Raw genomic sequence first — 25,002 nt, 5'->3', positions numbered from 1 at the left:
GGCAAAAAAAAAAGTATAGACAAGATTTTTAATGAAAATGATTTATACCATATTTTGCACACAAAATTAATTGACAGGATTCTCTTTTTTTATTTCCTTGTAAAATATCTTTGCTAGCCTTTTGGCTTTCAAAATATTGCATTCCAAATTCACATGTATCTCATGCACTCATATTATAATTCGATCAATCACGTATAAAATAGAATTCATGGAATCATAATAGAGTCCATCGATGACTAGACAATTATATGTGCCGATGTGCATGTCGGTTGCATGAATCAGAGGTGACTCGTTGAATTGTCGTATGTCTCCAACCGGTTATTATTTTGGGAAAATATTTCATTCAAGATACGTATTTTGGGATCAATTCTATTTTAGGACATATATTTAAATTTGTATTAATTTAAGACACATATTTATAGTTTGTATTGTTGTAGAACAAATAGTCACTTCCATTAAAAACTCCTGTCCAAATGAAGGATAATATGGTCTTTTTGTGTATATTTTTTTTAGAGAAAAAAATATTAAATATATTTTAATTCTATTTTTAACTTAAAAAATATTAAAACTATAAATTAAAAATATTAATATTAAAAGTAAATTAAAATATTAAAATAGAAATAAAAAACAAAAAGGATAAAAACTTAAAAAAAAACAGAAATAAAAGGGAGATCTGCATCATCACAATTCACAACTCACTTAGGCACCTAGCCTCAAAGAATAGGAGAAGGCTGGGTGGGGCGCCGCAGGGCTTGTTGGGAGAAAGGGGTGCTGGGTTTTTTTTGTCTTAATTTTTTTAAAAAAAAATATATAGGTGAATTGTCAAAATTTGTCCCATAAAAATTGGTCATGTGTGTGGCACATGATTTATTTTTAACGAAATTCTTAATAGAGTTAACGGATTATACCACAATAACACAAACCTTAAATATGTGTCATACACTAACACAAACTCAAACGTGTGTCTTAAAATAGGATTGATCCCAAAGTATATGTCATTTTTGAAAAATTTTCCATATTGTTTTTGGTGGGCCAAGAATCTGAAAATGAACATGGCGTCCAATTTATTATTTTATATCTAGAGTGATTTGAATTTAGGAGAAAACCATTAAAATTAAAATTTAATAAATATACAGAATTAATTATATAAAGCTAAGAATATTACGTACTGATTAGTTGATCCATAATTGTAATATAATGATTTTTTTTTGAAATTGTGTCCAATTAAAATTATCAATTGCTCAAAGATTCTGTTTGGCAGATCTTCCAATTAGCATCAATAACTTTGTTAAGTTTTCTTCCACAAAAAACTTTGTTAAGTTTTCATATTAAAATTGTATAAATGGTATGAAACAATTTTTTAACCATATATTTTAATGTCTACTTCTTGTATCTCATGCACCATAAAGTTTGGAGACAATTCAAGTGTTCAAGTATCAGAATTTACATAGAATTTTAAGCACTACATAAAGATTTAAGTACATTGTAATCTGATTGCATCTCTACTTGAAGAGCATATATAAGCTTGTGCTTGTGCTTCTCTAGTAGGTGAAGGTATGTCTTCTGGGTCTCTTTTGGGTTTAACCCATCTCCCATGAGCATTACAAACCAGTCCTTTGTGTTGTAATTGGTACCAACAATGTGGGATTCTAAGATCATCCACCAACATGTCACATGCCTTGTTCACCAAGGCAACATCCCTCCTAGCATTTGACCTAAACCTAGTTTCTTCACTCAGAAACCCATCCACAAGATGAAGGTAGGTCTCAAGGCTATGAAACCCAAGCAAATTGAATCCACCACGCTTGAGATAAGGTGATGAACCAACATCAAGTTTCAACTCAGCTCCAACATGTGTATAGACCCAGTCCAAATGGCCAGTGATATCATCAAACTTCTGCAACCCCTCATTGAAAACAAGCCCTGGCATTTTGGGCACCATGTCTTGCTTGATCACAACCCTCAATGTCTTGACCCCCATTTGGTGAAGCTCATCCTTGAAAGCATTGTTGCCCACTCTGGGTGCCCCAAAGGAAATCACACTAATGGGTAGCCCAGGAAGTTTATGGGCTGCCTCATAAGCATTGAGCAAGCCCAATGCACCCCCCAAGCTATGCCCTGTGATTGTGAGGCTCACTTGCTCACCCTTTTCTCTGTATAACTGGACCAGCCTGGTCACTTCCTTCATGACCTGCTCTGATGCACTGGACTTGTTGTACCTTGAGGTGTCACTCTTGGAAGTGTAAATACTAGAAAACCCATGTTCAACTTTGGCCTCTCCATCCCCAATTGGCTCCAATTTCCTCTGCAGATCCTCATACCACTCAGATGGTGCCACAGTGCCTCTCCATGCCACCACAATGTCTCTCCTCCCAATCCTCTGTGTCTCCTCTTCATCACTGACAGCAACAAAGCCCATCCAGTTTGAATCTTTGCTCCACGTCTCAACCAGATGTGACCTCTCCAGCCAATTGGGCATGTTGTCTATGTGGGACATAGCATAGATGTATTTGCTCACTGAGTACCCATTTTTGGTCAACCCCAACACATCCAAAAGCTTGTTGCGGTTGTACCTGCAGCTCCCACAGTACTCTGAGAAGGAATCAAAATCAAAGGCATCATATGTTGCTTGAGCAAATTCACCATACTTGACAATCTCTCTTCTTATCCAAGGGTGGAGAGGGTCCATGAGACCCTCCCAATCGTTTGATCCATGAATTTCATGCCACCTTTCTGATATGTTGTCTTTAGGGGATGTTGTGGGAGTGGAATGCTTCTCTTCAGTAAATAAATTATTCCAATTGGTGTACTGGGGGTTGGTTCTTGGAGGGGTTTCTATGTGAAGGTGCAGGAGGTTGGCTAGGGACTCAGCCAGACGATTGGCTTTGTGGGATGATGTCTTTGTTTGTGGGTGGTGATCAAGAAGAGCTTCTTGATGTTGATGAGCCCGGATTAAGGAGAATCTAGTTGTGCCGGAGGTGGCTTGGGCTGCCGGAATATGGGTATACATCATGGTTGACATTGCCATGGTTGTTTGATTAATTGATGATGTTTAAATTTTAAAACAGAAGACAGTGAGAGTTAAACTCTTACTGTAAATGTGATGATAAAATACACAATTACTAGAGTTATAAGCTCTCACTCCCGATGACTAAACTTAGAAGATGAACAAATTGAAGTTGAGATTTGGGTGATAAGAGAATGGGGAATAGAGGGATCAAATATATAGAAGGCTCCACAACCATGTCAAAGAAAATGGGTTTTGAATAATGAATGTGTCACGCGTGGGTCATTGGACTGAAAATAGAAATGTTGAAATGTTGATTGACTATACATATTTAATTTAGACTTGGTTCTTATTGTTGAGGACAGGGTCCCATCTTCCACGTGTGAATTATTGAAAGATCCTAATCTACCTAACCAAACTACCCAAAGTATTAGAATATGACCTTGTCCATTGGGCATATTTACTAGGCTGCCACTTTGGAAACGTACGATGGCATTTGGTAAATTTTGAAACAATGAGGGTATTAACATAGGCGGACATTGTCAACTCAAGCCAGGGACAATAATATTGTTTTTTATGGTCCAAAGGGAGGGACAATAATATAGAAACATAGGTTGGCCAAAAAAAATAATATAGAAAACATAGAAAATAGCCATGAGAAAGGTACGCATTAATCTTTTTGACTTTCAACGCGTAGTCCTGATAATTTTTCACAGTATTCACACTGGTTTTCATGCACTCCTACGCGATTTTAAAGTTTAAACCATATAGTGGCCAAAAAAAAAAAAAGTTTAAACCATATAATTCAGTACATGGCCAAAAAAAGACCATATAATTCAGTCAATCACGTTCAGCTTTGGATTGACGAAGATCACCATTGGATTGCAAGTCAAATTCTGTAATCATGAATATAAAACTAGTTTACTCATAATATATGATGGTAATACAATAGAGGAAACTGGAAAGACATCAGTTTGTACCTAACCATTCACTTTCAGCTTGGGAAAAATCATCTTTGAAATTTATTAAAGCTAGTACAAATTTGGGCTCTTTATAGACATTTAGCCCTTCTGGCCAAGTCATTTCAATTTGAACTAACATCTTATACAGTATCTCATACATTATACATACTCTTTTGTACCTCGACTTACAAGCACAAACATAATTGTACATACATTATAGCAACAAAAATAAAAAGGGTTTTTCCCTATGTCAATATTTTTATTTACTCAGACCATTATTGCAGCAAGCAGAGGCTGAGTTCAAATTGGACCTAAATACCTAATACGTTTGCAGACCAAACTCTGAAAGGCATGCGAATGAGTCATCGATTCTTTTTTAAGTGTTGGCCACAGTTTGACTAAACGATTAACAATCTAATCCAGGCCATAATCTACTTTCTAAATTCAACTAGCAGGGTATAGTAGGCAATAACAGAAAGTAAAGAGGGAAATAAAAACTTTTATAATTTCAGTTTTAGTCAATGGAAGTGTGTTCTATCAACCATTTAACTAGCATCTGATATTTCTTTGTAATAAATCTGATGTTATCTCCTCCAGCTTCCACCCACCACTCATTTAGGTTGAGAAACAAAACCGGCTCTTCATGTGTATGTCCCAAGTCCAATGATTAAAGGAAACATGAGGCAATGAGAGAGGTCTAGATCCCAGAAAATTAGCTAGCTTGGAAGTCAAGAAAAAGACGCACTTTCTGCACTACAAGCTCGCGTGTTCCAAAAAGAGGCTTGCCACTAATGACCCAATCCTTCTCAAGAAGGCCCTTTTTAGCACTGCTCAGCATCTGATCATGGAAAGTAGAAACGATTTGGTAGATCGAGTTCCTCAGAACATCAGCAATGGCATATGCTTTTGAATGAAGAGGGCCGGCTCTCTTTTTCCCCGTGCCAATATTTCCTGTGCTGGAGGTTGCCCATTTGATACCAGCTGGCCCCATAAGATGATGTGCAGATTGCAAATTGGTCTTCTTCCCCATGTATGTTTCAACAGCAAGAAGGCAAGAAATCAGTGTTGAGATCACAGCAGCATTACTACCAGAGAGCTGGGCAACCCCATATCTGTCTTCCCTGTGTGAGCATGCAGTCAGTGAGGCAGCCGTCGAGGCACACCATGCAAATAGCTGCATTTAAAAAAAAAGTTATTAGACTGTTATTAGTTGATGAGAAATCCAAGATATTGGCTTTTCTATTTTATCCTTTACTTTTCCCGATTTTTTTCTATCATGTTCCAGGAAATGTCATGATGTCACCAGCCTAATCTCTCCCGCTTGCCTTAGGCAGCAGAAGGTGATGGAAAGCTATTCAAGAGCTATGTCGCATTTTCAACTACAGCAGCTCATGACATTCACACATATTGTCTTATAATTAAGAAGATTGCAATGCTTGAGAGTCGATACAGACTAGATTAAGATGGCACACAAAAATAATGGTGTGTGTGTGTGTGTGAATCTATATATCCACAAGTATATGTGTGGATGTTTGGCTTACCTGGAAGTTGTTCAATGATTCAGAGTATTTTGAATCTATTCGCTGATCAGTTGGCGACAGTAACTGATTGGATATTTGGGAGTTTCTGTCTATAGAACTTTCCAAACCTTCACCCAGCTTTGATGCAAGCTGCTCCAGTGGCCGCAAACATACAGATATAACTCTTTTGTAAGTTTCACCAGTTTCTTCAAAAAAGGCAGCTCGTCGCCAAGTATCAACATTATTCTCACAAACCATACAGAGATCAAGATATGCAAGATACTGAAGAAGAGAATTAGGATTGCTCTCCTCCAGAGCTGCAAGGAGATGCTCACTTGGATTTGTTTCTGCTGCTGCTGATCCTTTTGGTGGCGCAAATATGTACCTCTTTGTATGAAGCACCTATATTACAACAGGATTTCAAACAATATAGATTGATCTCAGAAGAAAACCATGGTTAACCATCAAAGGAAGCAGTGAAGAATATAAACATGAAAACTGCTGATTCAAAATCGACACCATTTGTAATAGCAGACATAACAGCATCATGTACACAGATTCTCTAACTAAAAAAGGATAAAACTTACAAGAGATAAAGCCGTCTAATTTACAAAAGTGCCACATAGCATGGTATATGACCAAGATGTATGTTTTCTAGTTTCATTAAGTAGCTAAGTTCATATACTAGCAAAGAAAAAGTAGCTAAGTTCATATTAAAATTCCAAAGCTGTCTGATGAAAGTGCCATATAGCATGGTATATGTCTATATGACCAAGATGTATGTTTTCTAGCTTCATTAAGTAGCTAAGTTCATATCCTAGCAAAGAAAAAGTAGCTAAGTTCATATTAAAACTCCATCAAAAGCCACTGGAAATAAACACTTAATTTAAGCTATTAGGTTTAAATTATAAATGAAGTTTCTTCAACTGGTTTTAACATTAGGAAGAAACAAGGAGGTGAAGCTGAAGGCTTAGTTCCATGATATGACATCAGCTAAAAATAAAATAAAATAAAAACCATGAACTAAACACAAATAGACAATCATTTAAATAGCTCTATGCTGCATGAAGCTCTAGTTTATTCCACTCATTACATTTGTTACTTTATGTTGCGTTCATTCTTATAATTGTAGGGGGAGGGGAACCAATGAAGAGCACTGGAAGGATCATACACCCAAGCTTATATGAACTATGTATCATTAACAGGATTCGGTATTGACAAAAACAAGAGCTGGGAATGAATGAACATTAAAATAGATATAGTTGATAAGCTAATGCAATGTTTCTGTCAACCACCTCAGAAGTATTAACATGAATGAAATTTAAAAACCATGCTAATATGTTGAAGAACCAACCCGATGCAAGTGGTGACTTAGTTCCCAGCAGAGGAACATTGAGAAACTCCCAATGTAAAATTTAATCTGCTCAGCAATGAACTTTCCAATTGTAACCTGGTTCTGAAACTGATGGGGAAGAAACACCACAAGAACAGCTGAGAATAGGCATGCCACAGAGGAAAGCTTTAAGGATCGTGTGATAGCCGAGGGGATTGCCATCTTGAAGCTGAAAAAAGGAGGACGCTGTTGACATAAGCAATTAGAGTAAGAGCCATGACTCATGTCAGTAGAAAGCAAATGCAAAATGAGAATATTAGAACACGCTAATAACTAATTATGACTGACAACTTAGTAAATAAGTGTGCAAACAGAAGTCTCTACTCTCAACCAATAAATTAAATATGCTTTCCCATGCAACGTTTGCAAGCTCTTAAAAGCAAATGTAGAAATATATTAGATGTGGTAAGACATATAATTGAGTTAGGACTCTGATTCAAACAGCAATAATGATGGAAGCAAGTGCGTAGGGAGAATTCAAGCTCCAACGTAAAACTCTAATGTAAATTTGACCCATCTCATCTCCTATACTAAAGAGAAAGAATTCCACACACACCACACACCACCACCCACCTTATACACTATAAATGGGGAAAACTTGAGTGCTCAGAGTACCCAATGATAGAAATTCATCATGTTTCAACAAGGCTAATAAACCGCACTTCCAATCAATTGACTAGTTTTTTTGCTTCATTTGTAAGCTACTATGCATATTGCAACATGTTATCATAATAATCTCTACCATTTAACATTAACCCAGGTGCTCTTTCCTCTCATAAAAACCAACACAGCATGAAACATCATATACACAGCCTACTTAGGAAAAAAAGAAATCAAAAGATATTTTTATGTAGCTAAAAGCTGACCTGAATAATTGGAAACTCCAAGACCCATCTGCGCATATACACATAATACAACCCATAAAGAAAACCCATTACGCAACCCCTAAACCCCACTCTCCCAATCATCCAAACCCCACCACCAAACTCCCCACACACCGAAACCACCGCAACGAACCCCGACACCACCGCCGCAGCCAAAAACAGCAGGAACCCGACCGAAACCTTAGCCCGAACCCGAGCATCCGGCGACCCAGATAAATCGGAGCCACCGGGAACGAAAAGGAAGCGTATGAGCCCGAGAGAGAGCTGAAGAGGAGAGGCTGGGCGGTGGGGGTGGGGGGAGGAGATGAGTGAGAGTGAGGCGGAGAAGAGGAGCTGTGAAACGTGGAAGGTCACGAATGTAATAAAGGCAAAAACTGATGGGGCAAATGGGAATGAGAATGGGAGTTTGGTGACGGTGTGAGTGGTGGTGAAAGTGGATATGAGGGTTTTGAAGAGGAGGAAGATGGCAGTGGAGGGAATGGATTGCCATATGAGGAACCCTAGAAAACGGTTGTTGACCACCATGTCTGGTGGTGTTGGAGGTGAAGCTGAAGTCATTGTTTTGATGGGTTTACCAGGGTTTTTGGGGTTTCAGAGAAATTGGTTTTGCTTTGGGCTTGAAATCGAAGGAGAAGAGAGTCTATGGTTGTGTTTGAGGTGCTGGAGGCGCCAACTATGAGTATGAAGAGAATTGTGAAATTGGCTTGGTGTATAATGTATTTGCTTTTCTATTTTTCTTATTCCACCAAAAAAAAAAAAAAGGTTTCTTGCAATAGAAAATTAGATTACTATTTTATTAATATAATTAGATGAGAAATGTTATCCACTTTCTCCGATCAACTTTTTTCACGGAATTTTTCTTTTATTATTCTCATTCCGTAAAGTGAATTTATGATCGAAACTATTCAGTTTTTTAATCATTTTATGAAAATCATTTATGTAAAAAATCAACAAAATCAAATATCGTTTGTTTATGTAATTATAATCAAATAAATATTCAATTTTAATAACAATTTCACCATTTATTTAATAACAATTAGACTGAACAAACGATCTCCAATTTAATTAATTTTTTACAAAAAAAATCTTTAAAAAAGTAAAAAATCTTCAAAAAATTATCTTAAAAATGAACGATTCTGATGATTATACAGAATGAGAATTTTTTTAATTTTTCCCAAACCAGATAATGATGCTTGTCGAAGATGCCTTACATCGCACAATGCTTAAGATGTAAAACAATAAGATGTAAAACAATAAGAGGGAACAAAATGTTACAGATGGATTTTTGAAATCACAAGGATAAGTTGAAGTCATATATACTCATATGCACACACCATTTGTTTGTGCAGAACAGAACTGATCCATATAGCATTAAACAAGACTCAATTAATTACCACACGAACATTACAAGATTATCCTTAAACAAGACTCAATAAATTACCACACAAACATTACAAGGATATCCAAGATGTTACAAACACCAATGCTGTGGCTCCTAATCATATGTTATAAACAATGACAAATCATCCAAATCCAGACTAGTTTCTTCACTACAGAACTAAATCAAGATAAATTACTTGTAACTGCACAATTATATATTAGGAAAACGATCCTGCTCTCGAAACATTAGATTGAGCATCTTCAAATTGATCATCATCTATCTTCTCAGAGCTCAGGCTTGCTGGGATGAAAGATCTAAAAACTTGCTCCATGTTAGGAATCTCCTTTAGTTGACGAGCAGCAACTTCAAGAGCAGTGTCCTGAAAAGACCGGTAGAATTTCTTGCTACAGGTGAAACCAAAGATCAAAGACACGATAGGGAGTGGAATGACGAATGGTGCATAGTAGAATTTTTTGACCCCAAAGTAACCAAACATTGTAACTTGGTACAATATCAGAGATGCAAGAATCCGAACATGCAAGTGAGGCCACATCCTTCCATAGCTTTCATATGATGGAACATAAACCTTGAGTGCCTGTTCAGTCAAACAATAAGCTTATGTTTTCAATACCACATATCCTAGGCTTACTTAAAAAGAAGAATAGGCTAGTATTTTCCTGCACTAGCAAAAAAATGAAAAAGAGGTTTGTCAACTAAACACTGGCAAACCTGAAAAAGACTGAAGGATTTTACCTGATTCCTAAGGACAAGCCATCCAAGGCCAAAGTACAGTACACCAAATGGAACAATCAGTGGAGCAATAACAGAGTAGCAGAGGACAACTGTAACGATGAGCAAATCACCAGGGACTCTAGTCCCATACCCAAGATCACCAGGAAGCCAAGCTGCTTTGACCTCAGCTTCAGTCTTACAAAGGTACTTCCTCTTCAAATGGAAAATGATTAGAGGAACTATTCGGGACAGTTCAAGACCATAGCCAACAAAAAACCTGACATCAATGGAAGTTGTGAAAATCAGTTCACTATTTAGGCATGATTTAGAGAGTGAAAATGAAAGCTCCATTGTATTTTGCACATCAGTAAAAGAGGGGAAAAAAAAAAAAAAGGTCCAGCAATAAGATATTTTGCAATATTGTTTGGATTGCTGATATTGAAAAAGAAGAGATAGAAGATGTAAGCTGTTACTTACTTCAGGGCCACAAAGGTGAGGAAGTAAGTTGCATTGCCTGGGAGGCTAGTTGCTAGCAAGGTAACAATAGAGTTAGGATCCTTCTGGATGGACTTGAATGCACTGAACAAGGTCCCACCTACTGTAACTCCAAGGAAAACATTGAACACAGTGAAATAGAAATATTTCCCAGAAGCAGCCCTTATTGCATGGCTCTGAGAAGGAATTCCTTCAGCCTTTGATAAAAAGAAAAGGAACTTTGGCAACAGAGCCAAAAAGACTATCAGTGCAATCTGAGGTAGATAAGCCTCCAGCACCGTCTTAATGGCACTTTTATTTAGAATTGGCTTTAGAAATGGGAGAAGTTTCTTCAGATTCTCCAGCGTCGTGAATGCGGAGATAAATGCAATTGGAATCATAAAAAACACTATGGTCAGAGCCACAAAAATATACACAACATACTGCCGCAATTGCCTCTGAAAAAACTTTATTTTAAGATTAGGCCAAATTATTTGACGAGGTTCAGGAGCTTCCGTGATTGTCCATGTGTCAACCATTCGGGCATGTAGACTCTGAGCCGCAGAAGCTGCAGTCACCTTATTAGTGAAAAAAACTAGAGCTGCATTTAGTTGCTTCCCCCTCAGAGTGTCTTTTTGTTCAGACTCCAATTTTGGGATTAATTCATTTATCTTCTCAGTGTAGTAATCTATACTGTCTACTTTTTTCCCACAAAGACCAAGGAATCCAGTTTTGTTAGTGGGTCTTGATCCTTCTGCATTGCCTGTGCTTTTAGATGCTGCATAAATTGCTTCAGCCCGTGCAAGCTTCTTCCTATACCCTTCTAACTCTTCCCAAATTTTGTTCACCTATAAAAATCAACTTAACATGCATGGATGAGAATATACTACTAGTATACTACTAAAATGGGAACACACCATCCACAGTCATATTGAAACAGCATAATCTCTGTTCAATTATTGCATTCTCTTCTAGGCATCTTGAACTTTTACTTGCTTCTAATAAAAGTGAATTATTTTTTTAATCCAAAAATTCCAGAAATCCAAACACATAATAAATTTCGTATTAAGAAACAACCACCAATTGTGAGGAAAGTTGCATCCTAATAGGAAACTATTTCCAAAGTCACAAATAAGAACATATCTCTAAGAGAAACTGGAATACCCAACCCAAGTCAGAGATGGACAGCCCATAACAGTCAAGGAAAGGCACAAAATGATGAGGAAAAAGGTAAATCGACAACCATACCTCTTTATTGTTTGTGACCACCATTGATCTGTAAAATGTCTCAGGGTAGATAGTCTTAAAGTATGAATCGACCTGTTCCTTTCTAGTTTGACCTTCAGGGACAGGAGGTAAGTCTCTAACAAGAATTGCAAATAGTTCAGGCTTCACCTCAGGAGACATTAAAGCATTGGCTCTTAGGTTGGAGACATGTTTATATGCCTTCCACAACAAGTAATATGTAACAAAAGAAACCCAGTAGATAGCTATGAGAAATGCCCACAACCTTGAACTCTTCTCCTGTAAATACAGAAAGACATACATAAATGCAATCAAAAGACAAAAATTAATGCCCATGTGGCTCATTAACCAGTTATTGTGAATTAATATTCATCATATTAGCAATAAATTAATTATTAACCAAAAATTAAAGCAAAACCAACAATTGGCAGCACTAACATGCACACAAAGCAAACTAAAAGCTCTGCGGAACCCAAATATATTCATTCGAGAAAATTTATAAGGAAACTCACAGCTGCCACAATTAAATCAATGGTTGAGAGATTTATATAGCTTACCTTGAGATGTCCCATGGATAACTTGTCAAGGTCACTAAAAGTGCCATTGCTTGTCGTAGAAAGGATGGTTGTCTTGTCTGCTTTTTCAGTGGCAGCAACTGGCAGAAGAACTGGAAGCAGAACAAAGCTGGACAAAACCAATATTCCCAACACTGTCACATAAATTAAAAAAGTTAGAACTTTGAAATTTTCTGCACTTGATAAACAGAAAGTTAACGCATTTAGGTCAAGCAATGCATATAGTTGTAGCACAAGAAGGAAACAAGATAATCACAGAAAGTAAGAATTTTCCTAAAACGAGCATATCTCTCTCACACACACACAAGAATGGGATCACATAAATACCCCCAGTTTTTTTTTTTTCTGCCAACCAAAAAAAAATCCACAAGCAATTCATATTGGAAGATAAACATAAAGGTTTTTTAAGTATAAGCAAACTGGCAACACATTATAGGTTTTTAAGTATAAGCACACACACTACCCAAAGGAGGTGCACAGGGCTATAAGAAATAGACTTGAACCTTTCCCCAAAAAGGGAAAAAAAAAAAAAACATCACTTCTCAAAGCTAGAAGGAAATTAGCTTTTCGAATCTCACCAAACTCTAACCATTCAAACAAAACACACAACAAAGAAGATAGAAATATCAGTAAAAATAACATTCAAATTAGTCCGTCCAACCAAAACAACTACAAAGCTCTAATAATTCCAGCAAACAGGACCAAAAGTACCAAACCAAGAAACAGTTTCTGGGACAAGCAAAAGAGACAAAAGTAATTTTGGAAAATTATCAAACAGATAGAGGCAGAGACAAACCAGTGGACAGGAACACAAAGTACACAGCAGTGTCCACCCCTGACATGGCGATAAGGTCCTGTTCCCTGGAAGCCAGAGCCTCTTTGATCCACGCAAACGGGTTCCGGGTCTTGGACCCGCCCTCCCACGGATCCAAGCCTTTCAAGATCCGGTTGGGATAGTAAACCACGGAGTTTCCGGGCCTCCTAGAAAGCCATGTGAAAACAAGCATCAAAACCACGAATATGAGAAAGGAGGTCCCTAAGGACGTCAAGAACGAACTGAGATCCATCTGGGTCTCTCTCTAAAACACCAAAACGTACACACTTCCTCTCTAAACCCTTTTGGAATGGCAGACAAGTTGTTCAGGTGACAATGCACAGCACTTGAAAATAAAGATGGGTATTGGGAAGAAGATAAAATGGGAGTGAGAGAGAGCCGTTAAAGGGACATTGAATTGAAGGGGGGCGGGGGGAAGTAACCGTTGTTGATAAAGAAGGGATAGAAGAGGAAAGGTCTAAAAAGGTTGATAGGTGGTTGTGATGTTACAGTCCATAAATGGCAAGGCCGTGGCCAAACCCCAAATGAATCAGAAAATGAAAATATCTCTCAAGCATGATTAAGCTAGCTGTGGCTGGCCCTTGTTGTGGGGTCTTTTGTTTTATTCTTTTAATGCAGAGCCAGAGAGAGAGGGCGGTGAACTGTTGGAATAGATTTGATGATGCAGAATGTGCATGGATGATGAATTGATGATGATGCATGGGGGACAAGGAGCTTGAGTGTCTAGTTAAAATGACAAAAATGCCCTGCCGCACTATGACAAAAATGGTTTATGGAAGAGTCATTTTGTTCTTTATTGTTATAACTTATAAACAAAATTTTTGTGGCTCAAAAGTCAAAAGTCAATAATCAATATACATGTTTTCAATCAAATATTATTTTATCATGTGAGAAGTGTTATTTCCAACGATGAAAATGAAAAGAAAAAAAAAGGGCATGTTCTTGTGAGAGAATAGAAAATGTACATATATGCATGCATGTGGAGGCATGCGAACCATTTAAATGGAAAAAGGTAGTATGTATTAATAATTTAATATGGACGTTTTGTAAAGTTGGGAAATGAAAGCGTCCGTTGTTACTTAGTAAAAGCAAGAAATAAAAGCGTCCATTAAAGTAAGCGAATGTAAAGGCTTTTTCTTTTTGTAATAAAGTAGTGTCAATATTGGAAATGGAGTAAACAAGACTTGGCGGGTACAAAGATACTCTGTTATTATAATACTTGCTTGCAGGTGCAACTTCTTTGCAACAAAATGATACGTTTGGTGAATGACATCTATCAAGTACTTTTTGACTTGGAAAAGAAACTTATGTAATTTGTAATTATGTATGGCCATTAAGATTAATTATGTTTGCCTCTAATTAAGAAAAAAAGAATTATGGCTGCCTATAATATGGAATAAGAATGATTATCATTGATTCTCAAGTACCCTACAATGAGAATGTGATCCAAATTTCTAAGATTGTGAATGGAATCCCTAAGAACTTATTCCACAAAATAAATACTATCAAAATACAAGGTATATTAAATTAACAAACCACAGCTATTATTTTTAAGACCTTCACATTAAAAAAGCGTATACACGCTTAATTCAAATTGCTTATATGTTTGGTTTTATTTTAATAATCTCAATTGTAACTAGAGATCATGAAAATATGGTCTTGTTTTTCAAGGGCCTTTGAGTAAGAGTTTGGAAGTAGTAGTTAAAAGTTAAAACCACTTGCTCCTATGAAACTCAAAACTCAGAATAATTTTAACAAAGAATATAACAGTGTAAGAAGAGGGGGGCAAGAAAAGTATGGAATTTAATATTGCTTAAATGGGAAACTCTTCATGAACAAGTGTGAAGGCAATATTGTGATCATAGACAAGTATAATTGTTTGTGATCAAATCTATCTTACCAAACAATGTCATTTGCAATTCTGCCTATGGATAGGGACTTAAAAAGAAAACATTAATAACATTCTGCTAAAAATAATGATAAAAAATGGCAAGCAGAGATTTGGATTTAGAAGATGTGCTTCTCCAAGAAGTCCTTTTTTTTAAGAAAAAGCTGACTCCAAGAAGTTACTAGATTTCACTCAATCGTCCAGGTCTTCAGCCAATGTCTACTCACATTGAAAGCTGCTATTCGAACTGGGCCCCAAAAAATAAAAAAAATAAAATTTGGGCCCCGAAAAGTTAATATTGTCATGTTGCGAAAGTAATGCCCTTCATCCTCATACAATATGTGACTCAACTCAAATGGGATGCTCGATAATTTCACACTCTCCACAGCAGAACGACACGTCGCTACAGGCTCCACTAGATGGCGTCGCATCGGTAAGATATAAGAGAGTAGACTGACTTCACCTACTCGAGTGAATGGAGATGTCTTGCCACTTTGCCAGCTCAAAAGGCAACACAGCTGGCATCGGACACGTGGCAGACGAGTGTGCTGCCGACAGAGGCTTTTTGACCCTTTGCGCGTTTATATCGCAAAGCAACGGTCTCAACGGACGTAGGTGGGGAGTGGGGACCCACTTAATGGATAAGTTCATAAGTCGTTTGTCGGATTCGAGTCAGTGTTGTTCTCGCGTATTGGTCTGTCCGATTCAAGCGCTTTTGATTGGCTAGCACATGCCACATGGCGTGGTTAAAGAGAGGATGGCAGGTGGGGTTAGTAGTTTGGAGGTAGAGAATTGGCTCTCGGGAAAAGGACTGGACTGAAGCAGCGCGGCCCACGCATCGTTTCTCATTTTTTCAGTTTTTCCCGATGCCAACTTTACTTTCATAACCAAGAATGTTAGCTAGGGGTGAGACCGTGAGAGGCTGAGAGCAGTCCGGTTAAGTCTGGTTCGGACATTAAATCTAAAACCAAACCAAATTTTTTTAAACTGTTTAGTTCGATCTTGTTTGACAAAAATAGTTTGTAAAATGAACCGAATCAAACCACTCATAACCGGTTTGGTAAAACAGATTGTGTGTAAAAGAAACAAAATTTTGAATTCAACTAGCACTCATCTTATAATTAATTATTAAATTTGATATAACTTCATTAAAACATTCAAATGCACAATATATACTAACAAAATAATAAAACATGCAATAATATTATGACAATATGTATCAAGCAAACAAATAACAACAATGAAACTCCAATCACAATCCACATATAAAAAAAAAATTAAAAAATATAATGAACGATTCGGTTCGATTTTACCAATTTGTATAAATTTCAAATTGCTACCAAACCGATAAAAACGGTTTGGTTTCGTTTGACTTCTTGACTTTTCATTGACCAAACCGATTTTTAGCAATTTGGTCAAGCCAGTTTTTGCACAACCCTAATGTTAGCTAATTTTTTTTTCAATTTTCTCTTTTATTATTCTTATTTTTTAATGTAATTTTATTATTAAATTATTGATTTTTTAGAATATTATCTAAAGATTATTTTTGTAAAAAATTAACTAAAAAAATCGTGTGGTTATATACTTATATGAGGAAATTACAGATTTGGTCCACTTATTTTATACCTAGTTCAATTTTGGTCCACGATCTTTTTTAAGTTCTGTTTTGGTCCACTAATTGTTTCATTTGTTCAATAAAGGTCCAGATTTGTGACTTTAAATCTTTTGGGTTGTGTTTTCTTCAATTATAATTGAAGTATAAGTTATATTTCATCATTTCTTAGTCATAAAAACAAATTTGGAGTATTATAATCTAAGAGAATTGAGATTTGGTGAAATTTGAAAAATTGGCAGTTTTGGGTACCCTACTTTAGGGTCAATTATCTTGAGTTTTAGAACTCCAATTTGAATGATCTTTATATGGTTGTAAAGAAGAAATGCATAGCTTTAAAACAAGTATATATTTGCTGAATTTGGGTGAGATTTGATAGGGTAAAAAGCAGGCCAAATTTGAGAAAACAAATCTGGACCTTTATTGAACAAGTCAAACAATTAGTGGACCAAAACAGAACTTAAAAAAGATTGTGGACCAAAATTGAACTAGGTATAAAATAACTGGACTAAATCTGTAATTTTCTCATACTTATATAATTGTTATCAAATAAGTAGACGATGAATCTAACTATTACCAGAACCGTTTTTTAATTTAAAATATTTATATAACTAAATAATTTTCAATTTGGTTGATTTTTTTATTTTTATAAATGATCTTAAAAATGATGATTTAAAAAATGAATAATTATAATCATAAAATTATATTTTGGAATGAGAATAATAAAAGAGAATGTTGATTGAGAAAGTAAATTAAGGAAGGTAACTAGCACTGCTCTTTAGCAATATCATAGTAGCTATGTAAATAATAATTTAAATTTCATGGATGATAATTATTAATTTTTTTGATATGGGCGAAATGATAATTGTTAATTAATTACTCATATAGAAGGAGACCTCACTCCGAGCACCTTTTGGAGGAGCCAAGAAGTTATTATCGTTATTTTCTAGAGTTACTCACTTACTTGTATTTATATGATCATGTAATAATGTGGCTCGCTCGCTTTGCTCTTTCTTGTCATTCTGGTTGTTCTTGGGTGGGGGAGGTTCCTGCTTGGCTCTTACCCCATGTCCAAGAGGAGTGTGTAATCTCTTAGCTTTGCTTCAATAAATGCTTTGACTATAAAAAATAAAAAAATTCGTATAAATTTTTATGTTTCGAATCATATCAAGCAAACTCAGTTTTTTGCACCACCCGTAGTCCATAGAGTTTCGGACTCGATACATTCGAGCTTACGACTCAGTTTTATGCTCATTCTTTTGTTACAATAGTTCAGTTTTATCTCTGTGGTTTGGTTTTGGCAATTTCAGGTTTAGTGCTCTACAGGCAAGAATTAAACTATTAATTTGTTTATTGATTCTGTTTTATGGGTCTCTTTATTGGGTTATTGGTTAGGTATTTTCTGAAAAGGGTAAGCTTTATTGATCGATATAATTCATGTGCTTTTGTCTTAGTGGGTATTCACTTTCTTTTCTTTTCTTTTTTTTGTCTAAAGTGGGTATTCACTATTTAAATGATTTTTGTATGACGGGATTAGATTAGAATCTTGAGGGATGAAAGTTTCTGTACCAATCATAATCATAATTATATGTTCCCATTCAATCAAGGAAAGCAAGTGAGTTTAATTAGCTATTGTTTTCTTACAGTTTGAAGTTAATTACTCGACCTTAATTTTGTTTGATTATTATACTTATCGGACATTTTGATTTGATATTATTCTATCATGATATTATTAAATAAAGTACATCCGCTTCTTAAGTGGAAATTGAGAAAAATATCTGCGGATATTTATTAAAGGATAGAAATTTATAGTAAATTGGTAATCTTTGAGAAGAATGCGTACTCATTCTGAGCTAAACTCTTGTGACATGTTTAGGAATTGAATTGAGAAAGAATTGAATTAAAAATGAGTCATAATTTAGATTCTTATTAAAACTACTTATTAAACTATCTAAAAGTATAATAGGAATGAGAGAGCAAACTATCCCAAGAATCCAATTCCTCCCAAATAAAGAGTTGAATTCTTGATATCATGTGGACTCTACTTATATTTTTATTTTCATATGGTTAGTAAATACATGAGTAATCTGTAATCGAAATCCAACTCATTATTTTGATTCCGATTACAAATTAGTAAATGTATCATTAATCCTTAGCTGATCGATCGAATTGGGATTGTGCAGATAAGTGGTGGAGCTTAGGGGTGGGCGCGGTGCGGTTCGACTCACTTTTCTCCAGAAACCGTACGCCGCACCGGACATTAATACACGGTGCGGTTCGGTGCTTAAAACCGTGAAAGAAATAAAAAAATCAAACCAAACCAAACCATTCAAGGTGTGGTACGGTTCTCTACCGCGGTTCTGGGTCTAATGTATTCAGATTAGCACTTTTGGGCCTCACATTTATTTTTTTAAGCCTAAGCCCAATTATTTAATGATGCAAACTCATCCTAATTAACAAGTTTTGGCAACAAAAAAACAAATTTACAAGTTAATTCAATGAACTTAACCAAAAAGACTCACACATTAAACTTTGTTTAACCTGCTTAGTACTTAAAACTTAAAAGTTAAAAACAAAATCAATTATACAAGTATACAACCAATGACTACAACTACAAGTTAAGAACCTGCTTAAAACAAAGTTACTAACTTACTAGTTACTACAAGTTATAAACCTTATATGACATATACCCTATACACTTATATAGTATATAACTATATATTATACCCTAGAACTATAAGCAATTAAAAATTTTCGTATATAGAGTATAAACTATAAATAATATACTAATTTTTTTATATAGAATATAAAGAATATACTCATTTTATTATATAAGGTAATGGGTATAACTAAAATTATATACTAAAATATTATTAATTTATTATTATATTATATATCTAGAAAATAGGTCATAGGGTTATATAAAATATATTTTTGGATCTAAACCCTAAAATATAGCTACATTAATATTAATTCTAATATTTTATTAGGATTTAGGGTTTATGGTCTAAAGTGTATAAAAAGTATATAATAATCGTATAAATATATATAAAAATATATATATAATGGTGTATATATGTATAAGAATATAAAAAAATATATTTTTTGCAAGTATGAGGTGCGGTTCAGTTCGGTTCGGTGCGGTTAAATAAGATGTAGAACCGGAGAGAACCAGTGCGGTTCGGTTTTTTTGGCGGTGTTGACTTTTTTTTGTCAACGCATTTTTTGCAGTTTTTTTGCGGTGCGGTTCGGCCGATTTTGGCGGTGCGCAGTTAAAATGCCCACCCCTAGTGGAGCTACCCTAAGAGATTGGGCTGAACACAATACATATTTAGGATTTTTCTTCTAGTGGGCTGGGTATTTTTACATAAATCCAAATTAGCCAACTTTTAGTTACACAAAATTAACGCTACCTCATTATAAAAACTACATTTTTGTATATATCAGGCTCATTCAGATGCGAGCGTTTACACTTGATGCCAAGCACTTGGTGCTGATTCAACGACGTTTATGTTATTGGTTAGCTCTTAGATTTTGGATGAAACGCCTCCACCAAACTCATTTTATACTCTAAGAGGGAATGAGGTGAAAAGATTAGAATTTACCCTCAAAACTCGACGGTGGAAGCAACTTGTGTTAAAAAATCATTGCAGAGTGCTTAGCAGCGGTGCGCATGCTTGTACGTTCGCACGTAATCGAATATATATATATATATATATACACATGTATTATTATATAATATAATTCAACTGAACAGGTAAAGACATAAGAGCAATATGTAGCAAATTCATATTACACATATTATTTGATTAATTTCTTGTATTTCATTCTCATATGAGTTTATTCTAAGCAATTTAGACCTTGCAAGAGCTAATTAAGGGTCCTACGGACCAAACCATAGGACACCAATAAATTCGATGAGAGTCGATGGTTGAAGAAGCATGATGTACGACTCAGCGTACATGGAGTTAAATGCAAATTGTTGACCTTTGATTCAACAGTGGTAACTCAAAGGTGCGTGCAGTAATTAGTATATGCTTGAAGACAACATTGGATGGTTTAATTTGATCAATGTGAAGATTGCTAGAAATTGAAGATTACATATATAATTGATCATCTCAATATAATATAGAGTGCAGTGTAATTTATTAAAAATAAAAACAGAAATCATATTAAGAAAAAGCTGAAGGCAAGAACAATTTTATTTCTCATATATATTATACGTAGATGTAATGAAAATCATAAAAAAATAAACTGATTACAAAAACAAGAGAAAACTTATAATTAAAGGCCTGAGAACAATGTAAGTATAGCATATGCATACCTACATATAATTATTAAAAATAATAATAATAATATTATTATTATTATCAGACTGATTTTCTTGTAAATATGTCTTGCTCACTGCTCACATGAGTTTATTCTTGAGAAACTCAATAAAATAACAGTCATGTGAAATTGGAAAAATCTTGGTTTCGACAAAACCAACCGCTTTTGCGAGGTTATCAAATTCAGTTGTTGTTCGTTCTTTACCACCAAAATAATTCATCATGTAGATGTCGAATGTTACTATATTGGATAGTTCTGCAGGATTCCCCCATACTTCAGGAATTGCTAATTCTACAACTATCACCTTCCCAATTTCCGGTAATGCCTCCCAACAGTTTCTCAATAGCTTCTTGCACTGATCATCATCCCAGTTATGGAGCACCCACTGCAACACCATGCATATAGATCAGTTAAGCAGGTTGTATGTTGATTATCTAGAATTAAAAGCATGCAACAAGAAGAAAATTAACCAACCTTCAACATAATTGATTGTGCCTTCGGTATTGACTCAAACATATTTCCACCAACATGCTTCACACCTGTACGTATATAATTATAAGTAATTTACATGTTGGTTAAAATAAGATGAACAAATTATTAATGAGTCAAAATGGTAAGGGAGGTGAGCCAAACTAGAAGTAATTAGGATCTCGTACATAAATAGCATGTGTCACAGGAAAAAAGTTTTGATATCATCCTCTGTTAATATTTTTTGTGGATATTATACCCAAAAGTCATTGTTTTAAGCTCCAAATCTCAAAATCCGTTGTCATGATATTAGCATGGATAAAAAGGGTAAATTAAGAATCCTATTTCGAAAAAAAGTATTGGGCATGACATGATGATAGATACACATAGAAAATCCTCAAATGTGGATCATTTGTACTTATATATGAATTACTTCATCTTATAAGCATTAATTTTCAACAAAAAATAAGTGTAGACATCCTCTCTAGAGAAGGACTGTAGGTACTATATATAATTTATTGATCATGATAGTAACCTTGGTGTTTAGGAGCGTGAGCAACAACATTGGGCAAATCGAAGTTAATTCCATGGATGTGGGGATAGATTGATACAATTTTGGCAAGCCAAGATCCAGTGCCACCCCCTACATCCATCAATTCTTTCACCTCTTGGAAACCTTTATAAACCTCAACCCCTTTTTCAAAATACAGGATAGAGGAAGTCACCATAGTCTCATGAAACAATCGACCCAGCTCAGGTCTCTTGGACATATGCTCATACAGGTTCCCTCCATGGGCCTTGTAGAAAGGCACGCACCCCTCTTCAAGCACTCTGTCTTTGAGCATGTGGAGGCTCTTCACATGCTCTATTCCAGAGCCCAACATTAGCATTGGGGATAAAGAAAATCCATCTTCATTTGGCACCAAGCAAAGTGTGTCGTTTGTTAGGCCATAAATCCTTTCTTGCACTGTCTCTTCATTTGGGCATGGCCTTAGAGATGTGGATAGGAGGGAGTGGGCACTAAGAAACCTTAATATTCTTTCCAAACTCTCAACTGCATTTGGGTTTGAGGTTGCAATTTTGGAAACAATTTCTTCTGAACTGAGTTGAGCTCCAGGCCCTGACTGGGCAATGATATTGAACACATTTAGCTCCATTGCAGCTTTTAGAACCAGTTGAATGGTGATGGAAGTTGCCACACGAGAAGATGAGATATAATTTTCTAAACTCATTCCCTGGTTTTCCATGTTTTTGGGTTGTTCTAGTTCTTGCTATATATAGCTAGCTTCTGTTCTTTGATTGTTTTCCTTAGCTTGGCTCTCAGGCACCATATATATATATTAAAAGTTCCAGAAGAAGAAAAAAAAGGGTTAAGGGTTACATAACTATGGCCTCTAAAAAATTAAATTGGGTTTTTTTTTTTTTTGGGTTACATTGAAGAGCTAGAATCGACCCTAAACCCTAAACACAGGATCTAATCTAATTTTAACCCTACTCTACCCACTCTGGGCTAACCCCAAGAGCTAAAATTAAATTGGGTTTTAAGTTTATAGGTAGGGTGCTAATTTATCATGACAGATGTGTTGGCAAATTCTCTACCGACAATTTCCTACTATTTTTCAAACTTCATTTATTTATCTTGCGGTAAATTAGTGAAATTAATTAAGTACAATGCTTTTGATAATCAGCTTTTTCTTTTCCATGTGTTAGGTTGTTCCACGTATCTAGGCCTAATGTGTTTCATTACTTTAAATACTTTTAATATAATGTAGTTGAGTTCAATACATTATATCAAAATAATTAATTAGCTGGTAGTCAGCTAGTGATATTTTTCTTTCTACTATTAATTAAGAGAAATCTCCATTCTCCAAATTAAAATTAAAAAAATCCAAATAATGCCTTCACAAACCGGAATTCCCTATCTTTATACAAAAAATTAGGATATATTAATTCATTAAAACATGCTTTTTAATCAATGAAAATACGCCTAAACATATGCATTGATACTGATCAACCAAAAAGAAACACCATGTTGAATGGTAGGAATAACCCAAGCCCCAAGGTGGCCCTTCCTCCAACCACATCATTCCATTAAATTAAACCAGGTTTAAAAAAAAAAACTATGGCCTCTAGAAATTAAATTAAATTGGGTTTTAGGTTTATAGCTAGGGTGCTAATTAATCATGACAGATGTGTTGGCAAATTCTCTCCGGACAATTTTTCTACTATTTTTTAAACTTGAATTATTAATCTTTTGGTCATTAGTGAAATTAATTGAGTACAATGTTTTTGATAATCAGTTTTTTGCTTGGTTTAGCTAGGCCAGGTGTGTTTCTCAGAGCCATTTGAATGGTGATGGAATTTGCCAAACCCCAAGCTGAGACATTTTTTTCAAAACTTGTTTGGGTTTCCATGTTTTTGGGTTGTTCTAGTTATAGCTATAAGCTTTGGTTCTTTGATGGCTCTGCTTAGCTTGGCTCTTGGCACCCACACTTATATATCATGGCTTGCATATATACATGATATATATAAAAGTTAATACAAAGTCTTGACACAAAAAAGGAAAATACAAGTTTCAAAAATCAAAATAAAAATGGCCGGACTCTACGATATAATTTAGTCTTTCTTAATTTAATTAGGTGAATTTTTAACCATTACATGAAAAATGTATTTTTAAATTCATACCAAACACATTCCTAATAATTTTTATCCTTATTTTTCCGTGACCGCTGAGTGAATATACAGTTAATGTTTAGAATCTAGATAGCAACTATAGCAACTAATGCCTATAAATAGCAACTATGTAGTGTACAACTAATGCCTAGAATCTGGATAGCAACTATTAAAGACAAATTTGGCTTCTAGAAGAGTTCTTTTGTGCCATTGCTTCTGGTCGTGATCCCCCTCTCTACTTGTTTGTTCTTTTGAGGTATAATCTTCTAAACTTCTTTGCTTTCCCATGTTATTGGGTTGTTCTAGCTAGCTTTCGTTTAATGATTCTTAACTTGGCTCTTGGGCACCACTTATGTATACTACATATATGGCTTGTATATATGTATGATGCAAGTCAACAAAATGATACAATTAAGATTTTTTTTTTCTTTTGTAGAAAAAGGAATGGGTTTAGAAGATGGTTTTAATGTCTAGGGTTTAGCTTGAGATGTGGTCAACTATGGTCTTTAGAAAAGTGGGTTTAAAGGTTTGAAAAAACTTACCTATAACAGGGATAGGGGTTGATTGCATATCATGAGATATATATGTTTTATTTTGAAATGGAAAAAGTTTTATGTGATGAAGTATAAGAGTATATATGCTATTATGATATTGGGTTGAAATACCAAATCAATCATATCCCTGTAAGTTTCTCACTAGGATCTTACAAAAAAAGGCCTAACTAGTGGTGTGCCAGCCTAACTATATATAGTTTTCAGAAGAGTGGGTTTTAGACTTTTAGGGTTTAGCTAGCTAGGTTGCTAATTAATCATGGGAGATGGAGATGAAATAAAAGATGTGTGCAGTTGATTTTTCAAACTGAATTTTCTCAGTGCCCAATCAGTGAACCATCAAGGATTTGTTTTGTTAATTTTTTATTTAAATCCTAATATTGGTGGAGTAAATTATTTTTTTTATAGTGTGTTTTAGGATATATATTAGTTGCAGGTTTAAAATTAGTATTTTATTTATTGCCAATATATAA

The 25,002-nt window shown here is 35.1% G+C and overlaps 4 protein-coding genes across 4 annotated transcripts; all 4 read right to left on the bottom strand.

Annotated features, from left to right (window-relative positions):
- Positions 1–1,424: 1,424 nt before the first annotated feature.
- DLAH (alpha/beta-Hydrolases superfamily protein) lies at positions 1,425–3,178 on the bottom strand. Its single transcript, XM_086228937.1, is given in 2 exon segments — positions 1,425–1,521; positions 1,523–3,178. Coding segments are annotated over 2 exon segments (1,572 nt in total). The 5' UTR covers positions 3,029–3,178; the 3' UTR covers positions 1,425–1,455.
- Positions 3,179–4,448: 1,270 nt separating this feature from the next.
- LOC147297183 (nucleoporin protein Ndc1-Nup protein) lies at positions 4,449–8,434 on the bottom strand. Its single transcript, XM_086254437.1, has 4 exons — positions 7,749–8,434; positions 6,844–7,068; positions 5,511–5,891; positions 4,449–5,143 (listed from the first exon to the last, which is right to left on the bottom strand). Exons 1-4 carry the CDS (start codon positions 8,322–8,324, stop codon positions 4,682–4,684), a joined length of 1,644 nt encoding a protein of 547 aa, XP_086110563.1. The 5' UTR covers positions 8,325–8,434; the 3' UTR covers positions 4,449–4,681.
- A 649-nt stretch (positions 8,435–9,083) lies between these two features.
- Positions 9,084–13,552, bottom strand: ERD4 (Early-responsive to dehydration stress protein (ERD4)). The gene is made up of 6 exons (XM_086255621.1): positions 12,970–13,552; positions 12,156–12,307; positions 11,602–11,877; positions 10,357–11,201; positions 9,901–10,156; positions 9,084–9,742 (listed from the first exon to the last, which is right to left on the bottom strand). The coding sequence occupies exons 1-6, from the start codon at positions 13,238–13,240 to the stop codon at positions 9,365–9,367; spliced, it is 2,178 nt and encodes a 725-aa protein (XP_086111747.1). The 5' UTR covers positions 13,241–13,552; the 3' UTR covers positions 9,084–9,364.
- Positions 13,553–20,885: 7,333 nt separating this feature from the next.
- LOC147297181 ((S)-scoulerine 9-O-methyltransferase-like) lies at positions 20,886–22,590 on the bottom strand. The gene is made up of 3 exons (XM_086229616.1): positions 21,841–22,590; positions 21,312–21,376; positions 20,886–21,222 (listed from the first exon to the last, which is right to left on the bottom strand). The coding sequence occupies exons 1-3, from the start codon at positions 22,550–22,552 to the stop codon at positions 20,917–20,919; spliced, it is 1,083 nt and encodes a 360-aa protein (XP_086085742.1). The 5' UTR covers positions 22,553–22,590; the 3' UTR covers positions 20,886–20,916.
- Between the last annotated feature and the right edge of the window lie 2,412 nt (positions 22,591–25,002).

Source organism: Dryas octopetala, chromosome 1 (assembly GCF_963921425.1).
Source record: "Dryas octopetala chromosome 1, drDryOcto1.1, whole genome shotgun sequence".
NCBI lineage: Eukaryota > Viridiplantae > Streptophyta > Magnoliopsida > Rosales > Rosaceae > Dryas > Dryas octopetala.
This window is presented reverse-complemented; position numbering and strand designations above follow the sequence as displayed.